The following is an 18,067-nucleotide window of genomic DNA, read 5'->3' on the forward strand; positions in this document are numbered from 1 at the left end:
GAGCTGCATGAGCTGCTTATATATTTTGGAGATTAATTCTTTGTCAGTTGTTTCGTTTGCTATTATTTTCTCCCATTCTGAGGGCTTTTCACCTTGTTTATAGTTTCCTTCGTTGAGAGCGCAGACTCTTCATTCAGAGCTTGCTATAGCAAGGGAGTCAGCTACCATCACTTGTGTTCTGCAGAGACTCAAATGCTGGCAGGGGGTGAGGGAAAGCTATATTGTGGGGAAAAAAAACACACAAAAGAAGGCATCATGTATGCTTTGATTGCAAGCTGTTTGCAGGGGGACACTGTAGACATGGTAATCAGGAGTGAGCCATCCTATGTGATTGATTAGGTGTACATATTTCGGTTCCTCTGTATTTGGCAGAGATTTATCCAGTCCAGGTGTCTCAGTGGTAAAAAATCTGCCTACCAATGCAGGAAACACAAGAGATGCAAGTTTCATCCCTGGGTTGGGAAGATCCCCTGGAGGAGGAAATGGCAACCTGAGCCAGTATTCTTGCCTGGTTAATCCCCTGGACAGAGGAGCCTGGCAAGCTACAGTCCATGGGGTCGCAAAGAGTCAGATACAACTGAGCAATTGAGCACACACTCACACAAGTTGGAAGCAGGCACACAAGTTGGGAAGATGTAAGGTATTTACCAAGTGTTGGCTATTTGGAGCCAGTTGCTACAGCAGTTATTGTTTGGTTTCCTGTACAGGCTACTGAGGATAGTAGGTTGGCTCCTGGGCTTGTTGCTACAGATTATGAGGTTCTATTTTTGCACATGGTCAAAAGTATGGTCATTGTCCATTTGTATATTTGGTCTCTCATTGGGCAGGAGTGGTCATCAGGGTCTGGATCCTGTGTCATGCTCGGGCCGGAAGATGGGACTCCTTCTGAAATCGTGAAACTGGACCTGAATAATCTGTAGAACTAACTCAGGTTGGACTTATGGTTAAAGAACAATATTGTATTCTCACTTTGGGGATGAAAGCTTGCCTTGTACGCGATATTTTTGATGTATGTCAGCAAAATTCCACACTTTTCCTAAATTAGTCCATTATTTCCAACTTCAACTGAATGACAATTTCAATAATACAGATTGGAATAAAGCGTTTTAAGGAAATAGATTTCTTGAAGGGAAAGGCATTCCTAATCCTCAATCTGTCAATGGAATGTTTGGATTCTAATAGGTCTAAACAGTCAACTGTTTTCGGAAACGACTGAGATGCACTGTCTCTACAGCTCCCAGGGGAGGCCTCACCTCTGGCGTATGGAAAGTTTCTGAAGGTATTAAGCATCTTTCCTGCTTGTCCTTTTCTGCCCTGTCCTACCCTTCTGTAGTGAGTATTCCCATGGGAAATGTGATTCGTCAGGAGGCATGCAACTGATTTCAGCAGGTCTTCCAAATAACAGAGAAAGTTGTTTTACTCAGTGGCAACTAAGCTGAATGTTATTGAAAATCAGCCCTATTTTTGCAAGTATACTTTAGATTACCAATTTCAACAGTGTGTGCCTCAGAACAGCAGCTCTGTGACTTTGGGTAAATCGTTTAACTACTGTGTCCCTTCCTCCTCAATCGTACAATGGAATTAATAGTGTCAAATGGTGTAAGGTATTTGTCGGTATTTAATACACATACATCATCAAGAACATAAACAGCCAATAACATACACCTATTATCTTAGTACGGATCGTATTGCATGGAGATTAAGAAAATTGATTTACTTTTATTAAAACCTGAACAGCTTTTACTTACTTATAGGAATTATGAAATAAAGCCCTTTGTAAAATTAAATTAAGTTACTATCTATTAAGCTATATTAAAATGCTTTCAATATAGCTTGCATCTGTATTTGTAAGAGGCTATTGAGTATATTCATATACACAATTTGCCAGAGATCTAATTTATCATTGTCTTTTTAATGACAATGGTAAGTTCTCTCACAGTAAGGAGTAAACAGTATCTTTTCTGAGATATTGGCTTGAAAGCTGTAGGTTTGTGTGTCATTGTGTGTGTGTGTACATGCATGCACATGAAAATATTTCAACAGAAAGTAGGTAATTTTTTCCCTTAGAATGTGTGTGTGTATGTGTGTGTGTGTGTGTGTGCTCAGTCACTCTGTCGTGTCCAACTCTTTGAGACCCCAGGGACTGTAGCCCGCCAGGCTCCTCTGTCCATGGGGATTCTCCAGGCAAGAGTACTGGAGTGGGTTGCCATGCCCCCTCCAGGGTGAATGTATATTCTAAAATAATTATGTATGTATAGTAATAAATATGTATAGATATGTATATTCTAATATAATTCTCTAAAAAAGTGAATCAAAACAAATATATGAAAAAATTAACAAAAATTCTGTAATTACAAAAAGACAAAATAATAATATACATTATTATATTATACATCATTCATTATTATGTATTAATAATGTATAACTTAATAATTATAATTTAATGTATTAAGTTATATGTTATACATTATTATTATTTCTCACTATATATCAAGTTTAATGTGGAAATTCTAATATGACTATGAAAAGTTGTATAAAGAGTAATATCATTTTGAAAAAGCATAGAGTAGAAAGAGTGATGTTCGTTTCTTCCTCTGATAGAAAAAAACACAAATTAACCAAACATACCTTGCTACCCTTTTGATTTGTAGAAGCCTTCCCCCTTGATGATAGTGTTTTTAAATTTCACTGGTGACTGAAGTGTTTCACACTCTCCTGTGTCCCTTTTGGGCTTCCCTGGAGGCTCAGTGGTAAAGAATCCTCCTACCAGTGCAACAGATGCAGGTTCAATCCTGGGTCAGGAAGATCCTCTGGAGAAGGAAATGGCAACCCGGTCCAGTATTCTAGCCTGGGAAATCCCATGGACAGAGGAGCCTGGTGGGCTACAGTCCATGGTGTCACAAAGAGTTGGACATGACTGAGCATGTCCACATATAAGTAATGCCATACAATATTTGTCTCAGGGAGACTTCAAGGGTTTCCCTGGTGGCTCAGATGGTAAAGAATCTGCTGCAATGCAGGAGACCTGGGTTCAATTCCTGGGTTGGGAAGATCCCCTGGAGAAGGGAATGGCAACCCACTACGGTATTCTTGCCTGGGAAATCCCATGGACAGAGGAGCCTGGTGGGCTACAGTTCATGGGGTCACAGAAGAGTTGGATATGACTGAGTGACTGAGCACATGAAATTATACTACATATTGTATGTACAAGTGAAGAATGTATGTCACATGTATGTATAATATAAATATTATAATATATGGAAGTAAATACATGTATATTAATACATATGTAATATGTGAATATAAAAATATTTACACATAAATACATAAGTCTGTATTTCTGTGGATAAATGCCTACAGCTCTCCTCAGCTTGGAAACAGTATCCTCTCTTTTCTTCTGGCCCCTGCTAGGCTCCAGCACTTCCTCCCTCTTTCCTCACCTGGAGGCTGTGCCCTATGCCATTGCTTCCTTGGACTCTAGAGGTAGTGAGATAGGGTGCTTTCAAGAAGGAGGGGGAGCCTTTGGAGGGCCATCCCCGGGGCCTACCTAAGAAGGCCATAGAATAAGTCTACGCCATCAGTTAAACTTATGATTGATGGCCAACTTAGCATTTATACAGGGTCAGCTTGTGTATGCTGCCGGGGTCCAGCCCTGGTGGATCCAGGGAAATTTGAAGGAGAGACGGCTTCGGCAATCAGGATACGATAGCTTTAATTAAATATTAATTAGAGATATAAAGAGTAATAGAATGAGGATAGCTCAGTAGAAAAATTCAGTGGAGAAAAGAGGCTGAATAACTTGGTTTACGTGGAAAGCTAGTAAAATTCCAAGGCAAGTAATTTACGTCACCTACATAGGCTGCAGGCGTCCTCCCATTCTCCTGAAGGAGAGGAGACACTAAGGCCTCCCCGGTCAGATCTTAGAAGCCCAGGCATAGTTAGTAGGCTTGACGAGCCTCCACGTTCCAGATAATTCAGCCAGAAGGAGAGAAAACGACATGGGGAGACCAGTCTTTCGAGGAACTGATCCCATTTTTTATTTTTCCAGGGTCTGTTTTTATACACTGAGATGTTATACAAAAGTCACGCAGGAGAAAAGGGAACCCTCTTACACTGTTGGTGGAAATGCAAACTAGTACAGCCACTATGGAGAACAGTGTGGAGATTCCTTAAAAAACTGGAAATAGAACTGCCTTATGATCCAGCAATCCCACTGCTGGGCATACACACTGAGGAAACCAGAAGGGAAAGAGACACGTGTACCCCAATGTTCATCGCAGCACTGTTTATAATAGCCAGGACATGGAAGCAACCTAGATGCCCGTCAGCAGATGAATGGATAAGAAAGCTGTGGTACATACACACAATGGAGTATTACTCAGCCATTAAAAAGAATACATTTGAATCAGTTCTAATGAGGTGGATGAAACTGGAGCCTATTATACAGAGTGAAGTAAGCCAGAAAGAAAAACACCAATACAGTATATTAATGCATATATATGGAATTTAGAAAGATGGTAACAATAACCCTGTGTAAGAGACAGCAAAAGAGACACTGATGTATAGAACAGTCTTAGGGACTCTGTGGGAGAGGGAGAGGGTGGGAAGATTTGGGAGAATGGCATTGAAACATGTATAATATCATGTATGAAACGAGTCTCCAGTCCAGGTTCGATGCACGATACTGGATGCTTGGGGCTGGTGCACTGGGACGACCCAGAGGGATGGTGTGGGGAGGGAGGAGGGAGGAGGGTTCAGGATGGGGAACACATGTGTACCTGTGGCGGATTCATTTCGATATTTGGCAAAACTAATACAATTTTGTAAAGTTTAAAAAAAAAAAAAAAAAAAGTCACGCAGGGTCAGCAGTCCTGACTTTTATTAAAGTCAGGTGCTTCATACAGATGTATACAGAGGTCTTAGGGGTGTTACATCATCTCCTGGCCAGGGGGCCTGCTGACAATTTATGACCCTCTCCTTGTGACAGCGGTCAGTCAACCAGAACACTTATTTCTCCAGGGGTGATTATTCTTAAAACAGGCGCCACCTTCCGAAGGTACCAGATAAAGTTACATTTCTATAGGGTGAGGGTGTAGTGGGTTTTAATTAAGGAAAGAATTTGCTTAGCCTAAGGCCCAATGTGATTAATATCAAAGGTTAATACTTATTTCTTCTATATATTCATTAATGTGTATAAGGGCAGGGGATGTGGAGACTTAGCAGTAAACATTGGCTCAACAAATGAAAAACCCTTCACCAGTACAATTTCTAATCAGCCTACTATACTATACTAATAGTTTTCTAACTTCTCTAAAGAACCTGTTTTTAGAAGGTTTAAAGCATCTCGTGCCTCTCACAGTTGGGAGGCTGTGAGCAATCACATGTGGCCGGACAAGCCTGTCAGGCAGGCCAGAGAACCTTCAGAGGAGTTTGTAGGTTGAAACACTCCTATCACACCCAGGAATTATTATTAACTGGAGCTGTAAGTTAACTCCTTCTCCGAAAGAGGTGGTGGGGGACAGCACCCCGTAAAGTCAGAGGTGTAGGTGAGAGCACAAAGTAGTAAAGTAGGCAGGCTCTGGTTTTGGGGGTAGATGCTTGAGAATTTCCAGGGGGACTCCTGAGACTCGATCCCGCCTTTGCGTATGTCGAGCCTCCTTCCTCATGACCTTTACCATGGGCGGAGGTCCTCACGCTGGCTCCTGGCTGTATACTATATATACATATATATACACATACATTTTGTAATATGCATATGTATATTGTAATATATGTATGTCATGCCTGTACATATATGCATTATAGTTGTAAATATAATTATATATTATATGCATAATTGTATATATATAATAAATGCATGACACTTTAGTATAACTATACTGTGCTATGTATTATGCATAAGTACAAATATTGTACATATACATATTAGATGTATATAATACATTGTTACTAATATATAACTATCTGTATAGTACATACATATAGTATATATTTACATATATTACATATGTACTTGGTGAAGGGACCGGATATTAGGATGATCTGATGTAGTATTTAAATATATCATGATCTCATCACAAGGAGATGAGCAAATTAACCAAATTCTGTGTCTCAATTTTACCTCATCTAAAGTAATATTAGTATCTCAAAGAGGAATGGTAAAAATTGGTAGATTTGCTGAAGAAGGGCTAGGCTACCCACTCCAGTATTCTTGGGCTTCCCTTGTGGCTCAGCTGGACAAGAATCCCCCTGCAATGCAGGAGACCTGGGTTCGATCCCTGGGTTGGGAAGATCCCCTGGAGAAGGGAAAGTCTACCCACTCCAGTATTCTGGCCTAGAGAATTCCATGGGCTCTATAGTCCATGGGGTCCCAAAGAGTCCGACAGAACTGAACGACTTATACTTCACTTCACACGTGTGAAACGGTTCTAAGTTCTTAGCAGAGTGCTCACTGAATGCGTGTGTTCATTATTATTAGTTCTATGTAAGGATAACTTTAGAATATTTACTGCTAAACATGCCACAGATTGTGGGGAAATGTATATACTCATGCAACCACAACTCAGGCCGACAGCTAGAACTGTAGCTGACACTGAAGCCCTCGTCTATTCCCGGCTCCCCCCCACCACCCGCCCCCCGCCCCCAACTCCACCCTGCCCACCCCGCTGATCCCTTTCCCATATCACGTGTCCTTCTTCCCACAGATGGGGTAAACACCCCTTCTCTTAGATTAATCTCATTCTTTTTAAGCTAAAAATAGAACAGTATTGATTCTCAATTTATAGTGGCAAAAACAAATGTGCAATAAGTGTATGCCCTCTAGAGTGATTGCACTAGAGAGTCATTTTACATCTGAATCATGGAGTTGAATCTGCATAATTGACTGTGAATTGCAGTGAAACAGCCTAGCTTTTTTGGGTCACATTTATACCCGAATACTGATAGTGATTCACAAGTTATTATAGTTTCGGTTGATACAACACCCACACATGCACACTCCCCATACATGTATGTGCTCATTTGTGCACACAAACACATACATCATAGTTTCCACAGCATACGGAAGCATTCTGGTTGTTGCTTGAGTGTAACACTTCACGAATTGTTACGTCTTTTTATGTCTACACTTCTTTTTTTTTAAATTTTATTTTATTTTTAAACTTTACAATATTGTATTAGTTTTGCCAAATATCGAAATGAATCCGCCACAGGTATACATGTGTTCCCCATCCTGAACCCTCCTCCCTCCTCCCTCCCCACACCATCCCTCTGGGTCGTCCCAGTGCACCAGCCCCAAGCATCCAGTATCGTGCATCGAACCTGGACTGGCGACTCGTTTCATACATGATATTATACATGTTTCAATGCCATTCTCCCAAATCTTCCCACCCTCTCCCTCTCCCACAGAGTCCCTAAGACTGTTCTATACATCAGTGTCTCTTTTGCTGTCTCGTTACCATCTTTCTAAATTCCATATATATGCATTAATATACTGTATTGGTGTTTTTCTTTCTGGCTTACTTCACTCTGTATAATAGGCTCCAGTTTCATCCACCTCGTTAGAACTGATTCAAATGTATTCTTTTTAATGGCTGAGTAATACTCCATTGTGTGTATGTACCACAGCTTTCTTATCCATTCATCTGCTGATGGACATCTTGGTTGCTTCCATGTCCTGGCTATTATAAACACTGCTGCGATGAACATTGGGGTACACATGTCTCTTTCCCTTCTGGTTTCCTCAGTGTGTATGCCCAGCAGTGGGATTGCTGGATCATAAGGCAGTTCTTTTTCCAGTTTTTTAAGGAATCTCCACACTGTTCTCCATAGTGGCTGTACTAGTTTGCATTCCCACCAACAGTGGAAGAGGGTTCCCTTTTCTCCACACCCTCCCCAGCATTTATTGCTTGTAGACTTTTGGATCGCAGCCATTCTGACTGGTGTGAAATGGTACCTCATAGTGGTTTTGATTTGCATTTCTCTGATAATGAGTGATGTTGAGCATCTTTTCATGTGTTTGTTAGCCATCTGTATGTCTTCTTTGGAGAAATGTCTATTTAGTTCTTTGGCCCATTTTTTGATTGGGTCGTTTATTTTTCTGGAGTTGAGCTGTAGGAGTTGCTTGTATATTTTTGAGATTAGTTGTTTGTCAGTTGCTTCATTTGCTATTCTCTTCTCCCATTCTGAAGGCTGCCTTTTCACCTTGCTAATAGTTTCCTTTGATGTGCAGAAGCTTTTAAGGTTAATTAGGTCCCATTTGTTTATTTTTGCTTTTATTTCCAATATTCTGGGAGGTGGGTCATAGAGAATCCTGCTGTGACGTATGTCAGAGAGTGTTTTGCCTATGTTTTCCTCTAGGAGTTTTATAGTGTCTGGTCTTACATTTAGATCTTTAATCCATTTTGAGTTTATTTTTGTGTATGGTGTTAGAAAGTGTTCTAGTTTCATTCTTTTACAAGTGGTTGACCAGATTTCCCAGCACCACTTGTTAAACAGATTATCTTTAATCCATTGTATATTCTTGCCTCCTTTGTCAAAGATAAGGTGTCCACATGTGCGTGGATTTATCTCTGGGCTTTCTGTTTTGTTCCATTGATCAATATTTCTGTCTTTGTGCCAGTACCATACTGCCTTGATAACTGTGGCTTTGTAGTAGAGCCTGAAGTCAGGTAGGTTGATTCCTCCAGCTCCATTCTTAACACTTGAATTACAACTGGATTGACAGTGTCAGTACTTAAGCCGATCGATAGACATGCAGGAACTCTGGACCAGTTATCAGTCTGTTTTAAGAGTTAAAGAATTTAAGATGTGAAAGAAGAAAAAGTGGACTTTAAATGAAAATGAGACAATCCTAAAAAATGAATGCTATCTTTAGCAAATTCTTTTGAAAAGCATTCAAATGTGAAGTTGGTAAATTTTTACTAACCATTTATACTTTAAACCTTTAACTTGAAGGAGAAGTGTATATTTCAAATAGCAGCACTGCAGAAAAATATTGTAGTTTGAATATTTAAGCAATAAAACAACTAGTGACAGTTAAAAAAAAACCATGTTCCAAATGCATAGACTTCACAAAATTTCAGGTGAATCTATGTAATTCCTGCTGCTGCTAAATCGCTTCAGTCGTGTCTGACTCTGTGCGACCCCGTAGATGGCAGCCTACCAGGCTTCTCCGTCCTTGGGATTCTCCAGGCAAGAACGTTGGAGTGGGTTGCCATTTCCTTCTCCAATGCATGAAAGTGAAAAGTGAAAGCGAAGTCTCTCAGTTGTGTCTGACTCTTCGTGACACCATGGACTGCAGCCTACCAGGCTCCCCCATCCATGGGAGTTTCCAGGCAAGAGTACTGGAGTGGGGTGCCATTGCCTTCTCCATGTAATTCCTAGATTTATTTAAATTAAAATGTTCATTGTTAAATTAAAAATTGTGACAATAATCGTGCATGATTTTTAATTACCAACATATGTTAAATCCTAAATATAAGAGAAATATTATCTGGTAAGAGCAAAAATGGTTACCGTTTAGTAATTATATAATGTGAAAATCTAAAGACTGCATGAAATGAAGAGTTAGCTGAATAAAATGTCAACATGAGACTATTCTTACACTTTTCCTTAGTGTTTGTGCCTTCCCTTTTATTGGCTATGTGACATACATAATAGAATAGATAATAAGACATGTATATATGTATTTCATATATACCCTTATATACCTATTGATATATACACGTATGTATGGGAATGTACACACACACACACACACACACACACACAGCCTGCCTTCCTTCAGAAGTGACCACTGTCTTGAATTCTGAGCTTTTCATTTCTTTGTTTTTTAATAGTATTTTCCTCATCACATATGTCCCCAAATAATGTTTTATTTAGCTTTGCTTGTTTTTAAGATTCTCAAAGCTATCAACATATATTATATGGTCTTCTATAGCAATTTTTCCATTAAAATTTGTATTTCTAAGATCGCACCTTTTTGTTTTTTCTTTTGGTGTCCGTTGGTGTAGTTCCTTTTACTGCTGTATGTTATTCCATTGTGAAAAGTACTGTGATTTATTTATCTCTTATGTGATCAGTAAATGTTCAGATTGTCCGTTTTTGCTGTTTTTGCAGCTATGAGCATTGTTGCTAGAAACTGCACACGTATCCCTGTGAACAAACACAAGAGCTGCTCTAGGTGAACGCTCCCCGCTTTCCTGATGGCAGATAGTTAACTCTAGCATTTGTGTAACACCCTTATCCGGCGGCTCTGCCGAGGCGGACATACCTGTCAGCGGGGCGATGGGCCTTGGGAAGCAGAGGTTCAAAATAAGCAAGCTGATGATAAATTGTTTTTTTTTTTTTAAAGTAGATTCTCATGTTTACACTGCCACTGGCAGGATGTTGGAGCTTCTCTTGGCCCACATTGTCTAGACCATCTGGTGTTGTCAGATGTATTAAATCTTGCTGGCCTACTGTCTGTGAAGTGAAAGTGAAGTCTCTCAGTCGTGTCCGACTCTTTGCACCCACATGGACTGTAGCCCACCAGGCTCCTCTGTCCATGGGATTTTCCAGGCAAGAATACCGGAGTGAGTTGCCATTTCCTTCTCCAGGGGATCTTCCCAACCCAGGGATCAAACCCGGGTCTCCCGTGCTGCAGGCAGACGCTTTAAGGTCTGAGCCACCAGGGAAGCTCTGTAAAATAGTATCTAATAGTAGTGTTAATTTACGCTTTGAGTTTGAGTATCATTTTAAAGTGGTTCTGTGCTGTGAACTCTCTGCTCTGGTTTTGTGTCATTTTTTCCTAGTGTGTTTTCTAACTGATTTGAAAGGAGTTTTTGTTTCTCCTTATTTTTTGTTTTGTTTCCCTTCATTTGCAAAACTAATTGTAAACTGTTCCAGGAATACTTTGCTCATGTTGTTACTTCACTTCACCTGTCTTTTGACAGCTCTAAGTTCTTACTTTTAATGTAGTTAAATAATATACATTTATTTGTGTAAATTAGGTATACTGATGAGATATTTTTGTTTCTTGTTTAAGTAAACTGTTTCTACCTCAAAATACTATTTTGTAATTTCTATGTAGTTTTCTTTCTCCATTTCCATATTGTCCCGTCTTTAAATTCTTTTTCTCTTGTTGAGTGTTTACTATATATAAGCAGTGGGCGTATTGTTAGGTTTATTTGTTTTATTTTCTTTATTTGTTTTATCTATTGAATCCTAGTAAGCTGTCAGCAGGCTACTAACCTGAATGTGGAATTTTTCCTTTTGGCAGATAATTGTGATGACCCTCTGGTGTCTACCTTGTCTCAAGCATCATTCAGCAGTTCTTCTGAGCTCTCTAGCACTCATGGTCCTGGGTTTGCAAGGTTAAACCGAAGAGATGGTAAGTCTGCTTTTTCTGCTCTGATTGGTTCATGATGAATCTCATTCATCTTCCATTCTCTTCTAGTACAATCATTGTTAAGTGATACATTGTGAAAGGAAGTAAATTATAAAAGGAAGTAAATTTGTAAATAAGCAAATGGCAGAAACTGATGGGTTGTACATGACATTTGGGATTGGTTCTGGAATGGCAAAGTGATGCAACTATTTAAATATCTTGCATCATCGTTTTAGCACCCAAAGAATTGAATTCCCTCAATCCGGTGATTTTTTAAAATGTATCTTATAAAATAAACTTTTCTTTAAAATTTTTATTTTTAATTGAAATATAGTTGATACACTGTACAATTTTAGTTTCAGGTGTGCAGTATATTCGTTTGACATTGAAATACACTTTGAAGTGATCACCATGTTAAGTCTAGTAACCAAAGATATTACAGTATTATTACCATATTCCCTATGCCGTATATTATATCCTATGACTTATTTATTTTATAAATGGAATTTTGTACCTCCTAATTTCTTTCACCTATATTATTCATTCCCTCAACCTTCCATTCCTTCTGTGGCAACCACCTCTTACTTTTCTGTCTCTATGGGTCTGATTTCATTTTGTTTGTTTTGTAGATTCCAGATATAAGTGCAGTCATACAGTTTTGTCTTTGACTTATTTCACTTAATACCCTCTAGATTCATCTAAGTTATCACAAATGGTAAGATTTCACTTTTTAATGAAAAATAGATATTCCATTGTATATGTATATACTGCATCTTCTTCATTGACTCATCTATAGAGGACACTTTGATTGTTTCCATTCCTTGGCTATTGTAAATAATGCCGCAGTGAACATAGGAGGGCATATATCTTTTTCATGCTTTTATTTTCTTGGGGTAAATACCCAGAAGTGAAGTTGCTGGACTTTATGGTAGCTCTGTTTTTAATTTTTGGAGGAACCTCAGTGCTGCACCAGTTAACAATTCCACCAACAGTGCACCGGGATTCCCTTTCCTCTGCATCTTCCCTAACGTTTGTTACTGATAGTTGTGATGTCGCCTTTTGGATTATAGCCATTCTGACACGTGTGAGGTATACTTCATTGTGGTTCTTATTTGCATTTCCCTGGTGGTGAGTGATGTTGAGGCATGCTGTGGCTGGGCCCCCACTGTGAGTGAGCTGGCGGGGGGGCCTGACCCCCAGCTGGCTGGCTGTGTGACCTGGGGTGTATGCCTGTTGTGGACCCACTGCTGGATGTTGTTATTATGCATATGTGCTCAGTTGTGTCTGCCTCTGTGACCCCAGCACTGTATCCCGCCAGGCTCCTCTGTCCATGGGATTTCCCAGGCAAGAATACTGGAGTGGGTTGCCATTTCCTCCTCCAGGGGATCTTCCTGACCCAGGGATTGAACCCTCATCTCTTGCATCTCCTGTACTGGCAGGTGGATTCTTTACCACTGTGCCACCTGGGAAGCCTGGATGGTGGTGCTTCCTGGCACTAGTGGGCTCGGGAGAGGATTCCAAAACGGCACTTGCCACTGCTGGTGTCAGCTCAGGAGACGGAGATTCCACAAATAGCCACCAGTGTCTCGTTGCCCACGGGAGTCTCAGCCGCCTCTCGTCTCTGTGGGAGGCTCTGCAACGGCATTAACCGAGTCTGACCCAGGTGCCTTTCAAACGACTGCCTCTCCACTGGGACTTTGCATATGTGAGATGTTGCACACATCCTTTAAGAGTGCAGTCTCTGTTGTCCATAGCCCTCTGGCTCTTCCAAACATGCCCTGTTCCTTTTCAAAGCTCGACTTCTGGGGCCTCATCTTTTCTGTGCAGGATTCCTGGGCTGAGAGCCCTATGTGTGGCTTGGACACATGCTCCTTATGGAGGACCTCTATGACTATGATTTCCCTCGTGTTTGTGGGTCACTGATCCTGGGCTGGGGGTCCTGACTAGATTGTATCTCTGTCCTTCTTGCCTGTCTTCTTGTGGCTTTTTCTTTATGCTTTTAGTTATATAAAATCTTTTCTGCTTGTCTTCAGGTCATTCCCATAGATAGTTAGCTCTCTAAGTAGTTTAATTTTGATGCACACATGGGAGGAGGTGAGTTCAGAGTTTCCCTACTCCTCCATCTTGATCCTAAAATATACTTTTCTACAACAATATACAATCATTATGTATACAGTAGCCATGAAAATGTAACTGATCCTCTGTTTTAAGATGAGAAGGAAGTTTGCAAGAAGTGATTTTAAAAGTTGCTAATTATATATGAAAGCATTCCCCCTAAGATCAGGAACAAAACAAGGGTGTCCACTTTATTTAAGAGTGTCCTATTATTTAATAGGGTGTCCACTATTATTCAACATAGTTCTGGAAGTCCTAGCTACAGCAATCAGAGAAGAAAAAGAAATTAAAGGAATCCAGATTGGAAAAGAAGAAATAAAGCCCTCATTGCAGATGATATGATACTGTACATAGAAAACCCTAAAGATAGTATCAGAAAATTACTAGAGCTAATCAGTGAATTTAGCAAAATTGCAGGATACAAAATCAATGCACAGAAATCACTTGCATTTCTATATACTAACAATGAAAAATCAGAAAGAGAAACTAAGGCATCAATCCCATTCACCATTGCAACAAAAAGAATTAAATATCTAGGAAAAAACTTACCTAAGGAGAAAAAAGAACTGTACACAGAAAATAATAAGACACTAATGAAAAAAATCAAAGATGACAGAAACAGATGGAGAGATATTCCATGTTCCTGGGTAGGAAGAATCAGTACTGTGGAAATGACTAGACTACCAAGTGCAATCTACAGATTCAGTGTGATCCCTATCAAATTACCAATGACAATTTTCACAGAACTAGAACAAAAAAAATTCACAATTCATATGGAAACACAAAAGACCCTGGATAGCCAAAGCAGTCTTGAGAAAGAAGAATGAAACTGGAGGATTCAGCCTTCCTGACTTCAGATTATACTACAAAGCTACAGTCATCAAGACAGTATGGTACTGGCACAAAAACAGAAATATAGACCAATGGAACAAGATAGAAATCCCAGAAATAAACCCAGGCACCTGTGGGTACCTTATTTTTGACAAAGGAGGCAAGAATATACAATGGGGCAAAGACAGCCTCTTCAATAAATGGTGCTGGGAAAACTAGAGAGCTACATATAAAAGAATGAAATTAGAACACTTCCCAACAACATACACAAAGATACACTCAAAATGGATTTAAGACCTAAATGAAAGACCAGAAACTATAAATCCTTAGAGGAAAACATAGGCAGAACACTCGATGATGTAAAGCAAGATCCTTTATGACCCACCTCCTAGAGTAATGAAAATAAAACCAAAAGTAAACAAGTGGGACCTGATTAAACTTAAAAGCTTTTGCACAGCGAAGGAAACTATAACCAAGGTGAAAAGACAACCCTCAGAATGGGAGAAAATAATAGCAAATGAAACAACTGACAAAAGATTAATTTCCAAAATATACAAGCAGCTCATTCAACTCAATACCAGAAAAACAAACAACCCAATCAAAAAGTGGAAAAAAGACCTAAACAGACATTTCTCCAAAGAAGACATACAAATGGCTAACAAATACATTAAAAGATGCTCAACACTCATTATTACAGAAATGCAAATCAAAACTATCACCTCACACCAGTCAGATATCACCTCACACTGGTGAGATATGATGTCACACTGGTCAGAATGGCCATCAACAAAAAGTCTACAAACAATAAATGCTGGAGAGGGTGTGGAGAAAAGGGAATGCTCTTGTACTCTTGGTGGGACTGTAAATTGATACAACCACTGTGGAAGATGATATAGAGATTCCTTAAAAAACTAGGAATAAAAGCACCGTATGACCCAGCAATCCCATTCCTAGGCATATACCCCGAGGAAACCAAAATTGAAAGAGACATATGTATCCCATTGTTCATTGCAGCACTATTTACAATAGCTAGAACATGGAAGCAACCTAGATGTCCATCAACAGATGGATGGATAAAAAAGTTGTGGTACATATACACAATGGAATATCACTCAGCCATAAACAGGAACGCCTTTGAGTCAGTTCTAATGAGGTGGATGAACCTAGAACCTATTATACAGAGTGAAGTAAGTCAGAAAGAGAAAGATAAATATTGCATTCTAATGCATGTATATGGAATCTAGAAAAATGGTACTGAAGAATTTATTTACAGGGCAGCAGTGGAGAAACAGACATAGAGAATAGACTTATGGACATGGTGAGAAGGGGGAAGAGAGGGTGAGATGTGGGAAAGAGTAACATGGAAACTTACATTGCCATATGTAAAATAGATAGCCAACGGGAATTTGCTGTATGCCTCAGGAAACTCAAACAGGGGCTCTGTATCAACCTAGAGGGGTGAGATGGGGAGGGAGATGGGAGGGAGGGTCAAAAGGGAGGGGATATATGTGTACCCATGGCATCCGGTCCCATCACTTCATGGGAAATAGATGGGGAAACAGTGGAAACGGTGTCAGACTTTATTTTTCTGGGCTCCAAACTCACTGCAGATGGTGACTGCAGCCATGAAATTAAAAGACGCTTACTCCTTGGAAGGAAAGTTATGACCAACCTAGGCAGCATATTGAAAAGCAGAGACATTACTTTACCAACAAAGGTCCATCTAGTCAAGGCTATGGTTTTTCCTGTGGTCATGTATGGATGTGAGAGTTGGACTGTGAAGAAGGCTGAGCGCCGAAGAATTGATGCTTTTGAACTGTGGTGTTGGAGAAGACTCTTGAGAGTCCCTTGGACTGCAAGGAGATCCAACCAGTCCATTCTGAAGGAGATCAGCCCTGGGATTTCTTTGGAAAGAATGATGCTAAAGCTGAAACTCCAGTACTTTGGCCACCTCATGCGAAGAGCTGACTCATTGGAAAAGACCCTGATGCTGGGAGGGATTGGGGGCAAGAGGAGAAGGGGACGACAGAGGATGAGATGGCTGGATGGCATCACTGACTCGATGGACATGAATCTGAGTGAACTCCGGGAGTTGGTGATGGACAGGGAGGCCTGGCGTGCTGTGATTCATGGGGTCGCAAATAGTCGGACACGACTGAGCGACTGATCTGATCTGATGGCTGATTCGTGTTGAGGTTTGACAGACAACAACAAAATCTGTAAAGCAATTATCCTTCAATAAAAAAGTTGCTAGTTGTTTAAAAATAGTCATCCCTAAATTTATTTAATTCTCAATGTGAATGACATGATTTTCTCTTCTGTTGAGGAATGGGAAGTTAATAAGATTTCATGCTCCTTTGGGAATACTTAGTTCATATTGTTGACTATCTCTTAGGTAGGTTGTGTTTGATTGCTTGAGTATGTTTCAAGAAAAGTGCAGATAATTAAATGGCAACTTACTGTAGAAATAAGGGAATTTCAAAACTCTATGGACTTAAAGACAGAGTATCATTGTTATCCCTTCCTATATACTAAGACAAAACGCATCTGCTCATGTATTCTATGGAAAAAGAATTAGCAATACTAACCAAAAAATACTATTAATAAGCATAAAAAGACATCACCATCATATGTTAGTAAAACTGTGATTCAGTCATTTCTTATTCCCTTCTCACATGCTGTATCAGCCACATCTTTTTTTCAGCTTTTAGTTATTCTAGTGAGTATATAGTGAAAGTGAAAGTTGCTCATTTGTGTCCGACTCCTTGCGACCCCATGGACTAAACAGTCCCTGGAATTCTCCAGCCAGAATACTGGAGTCGGCAGCCTTTCTCTTCTCCAGGGATCTTCCCGACCCAAGGATTGAACTGGGGTCTCCTGCATTGCAGGCAGATTCTTTACCAACTAAGCTATAGGAACCCTGTGGGTATATAATGGCTTCTTATATTGTGGGTTTTACAAATTAATTAATTATTATTTATTTTTGGCCATGCTGGGTCTTTGTTGCTGCACACAGGCTTTCTCTGGTTGTAGAAAGCGGGATCTCCTCTCTAGCTGCAATGTGTAGGCTGCTCACTGTGGTGGCTTCTCTGGGTGCAGAGCACAGGCTGCAGAGCACGGGCTCAGTAGTTTTTGTGCACGGGCTTAGCTGCCGCACAGCATGTGAATCTTCCTGGACCAGGGATTGAACAACATGTGTCCCCTGCATTGGCAGGCGGAGTTTTAACTGCTGGACCACCAGGGAAGCCCTCAGCCACTTCTAAGTTTACTGGTTGGTCTTATTCTTTGTGCTATTGTTTAATGTTTGAGTACGTTGAACACTGGACAGAATAAATGGATTGTGTGTTTGTGTGTTTTGCTATATGATAAGTGTTATAAATACCTAACACTACAGCGTGAGTTTGAGTTTATTCAAAAATTTTTATCTGATATTATTTGATACATTCCTCTATGTGTGTTTCTTTTTTATTGGGTACAGTTGCCATAATTTTGTGTGTTTCTTAGTGTGAGACTATCATTGGGGAGTAATAACTGAGATCCTTGTATTACTCAGTTTACAAGGAGAACTTTGTGGGCTTTGAATACTTTTGTGTAGATAATTCTTGCTGTTTCTTTTATTTGCCTTATAGTGAAAGTTACTGTCACAGTTCTGAATCCCTTACTACAGGCAGGTGGGCTTTCCTCGACACTAAGGGACTTGGTCTAGATTCTGAGCCAGTGTCCCTCCTGTGAGGATGCTGCCATCACCACACT

General features: G+C 40.0%; 1 protein-coding gene across 6 annotated transcripts in view; it reads left to right on the forward strand.

Annotated features, from left to right (window-relative positions):
* CNTNAP4 (contactin associated protein family member 4) overlaps positions 1-18,067 on the forward strand; it is a 285,943-nt gene that overhangs the window by 33,071 nt on the left and 234,805 nt on the right. For all 6 annotated transcript variants that reach the window (XM_055552670.1, XM_055552674.1, XM_055552676.1 and 3 more), the window contains exon 2: positions 11,261-11,371. In XM_055552670.1, the coding sequence (XP_055408645.1) occupies positions 11,261-11,371 (111 nt within the window). The remainder of the gene's footprint in view (positions 1-11,260; positions 11,372-18,067) is intronic.

The sequence above is a fragment of the Bubalus kerabau genome, chromosome 17 (assembly GCF_029407905.1).
Source record: "Bubalus kerabau isolate K-KA32 ecotype Philippines breed swamp buffalo chromosome 17, PCC_UOA_SB_1v2, whole genome shotgun sequence".
In the NCBI taxonomy this organism is placed as follows: domain Eukaryota; kingdom Metazoa; phylum Chordata; class Mammalia; order Artiodactyla; family Bovidae; genus Bubalus; species Bubalus kerabau.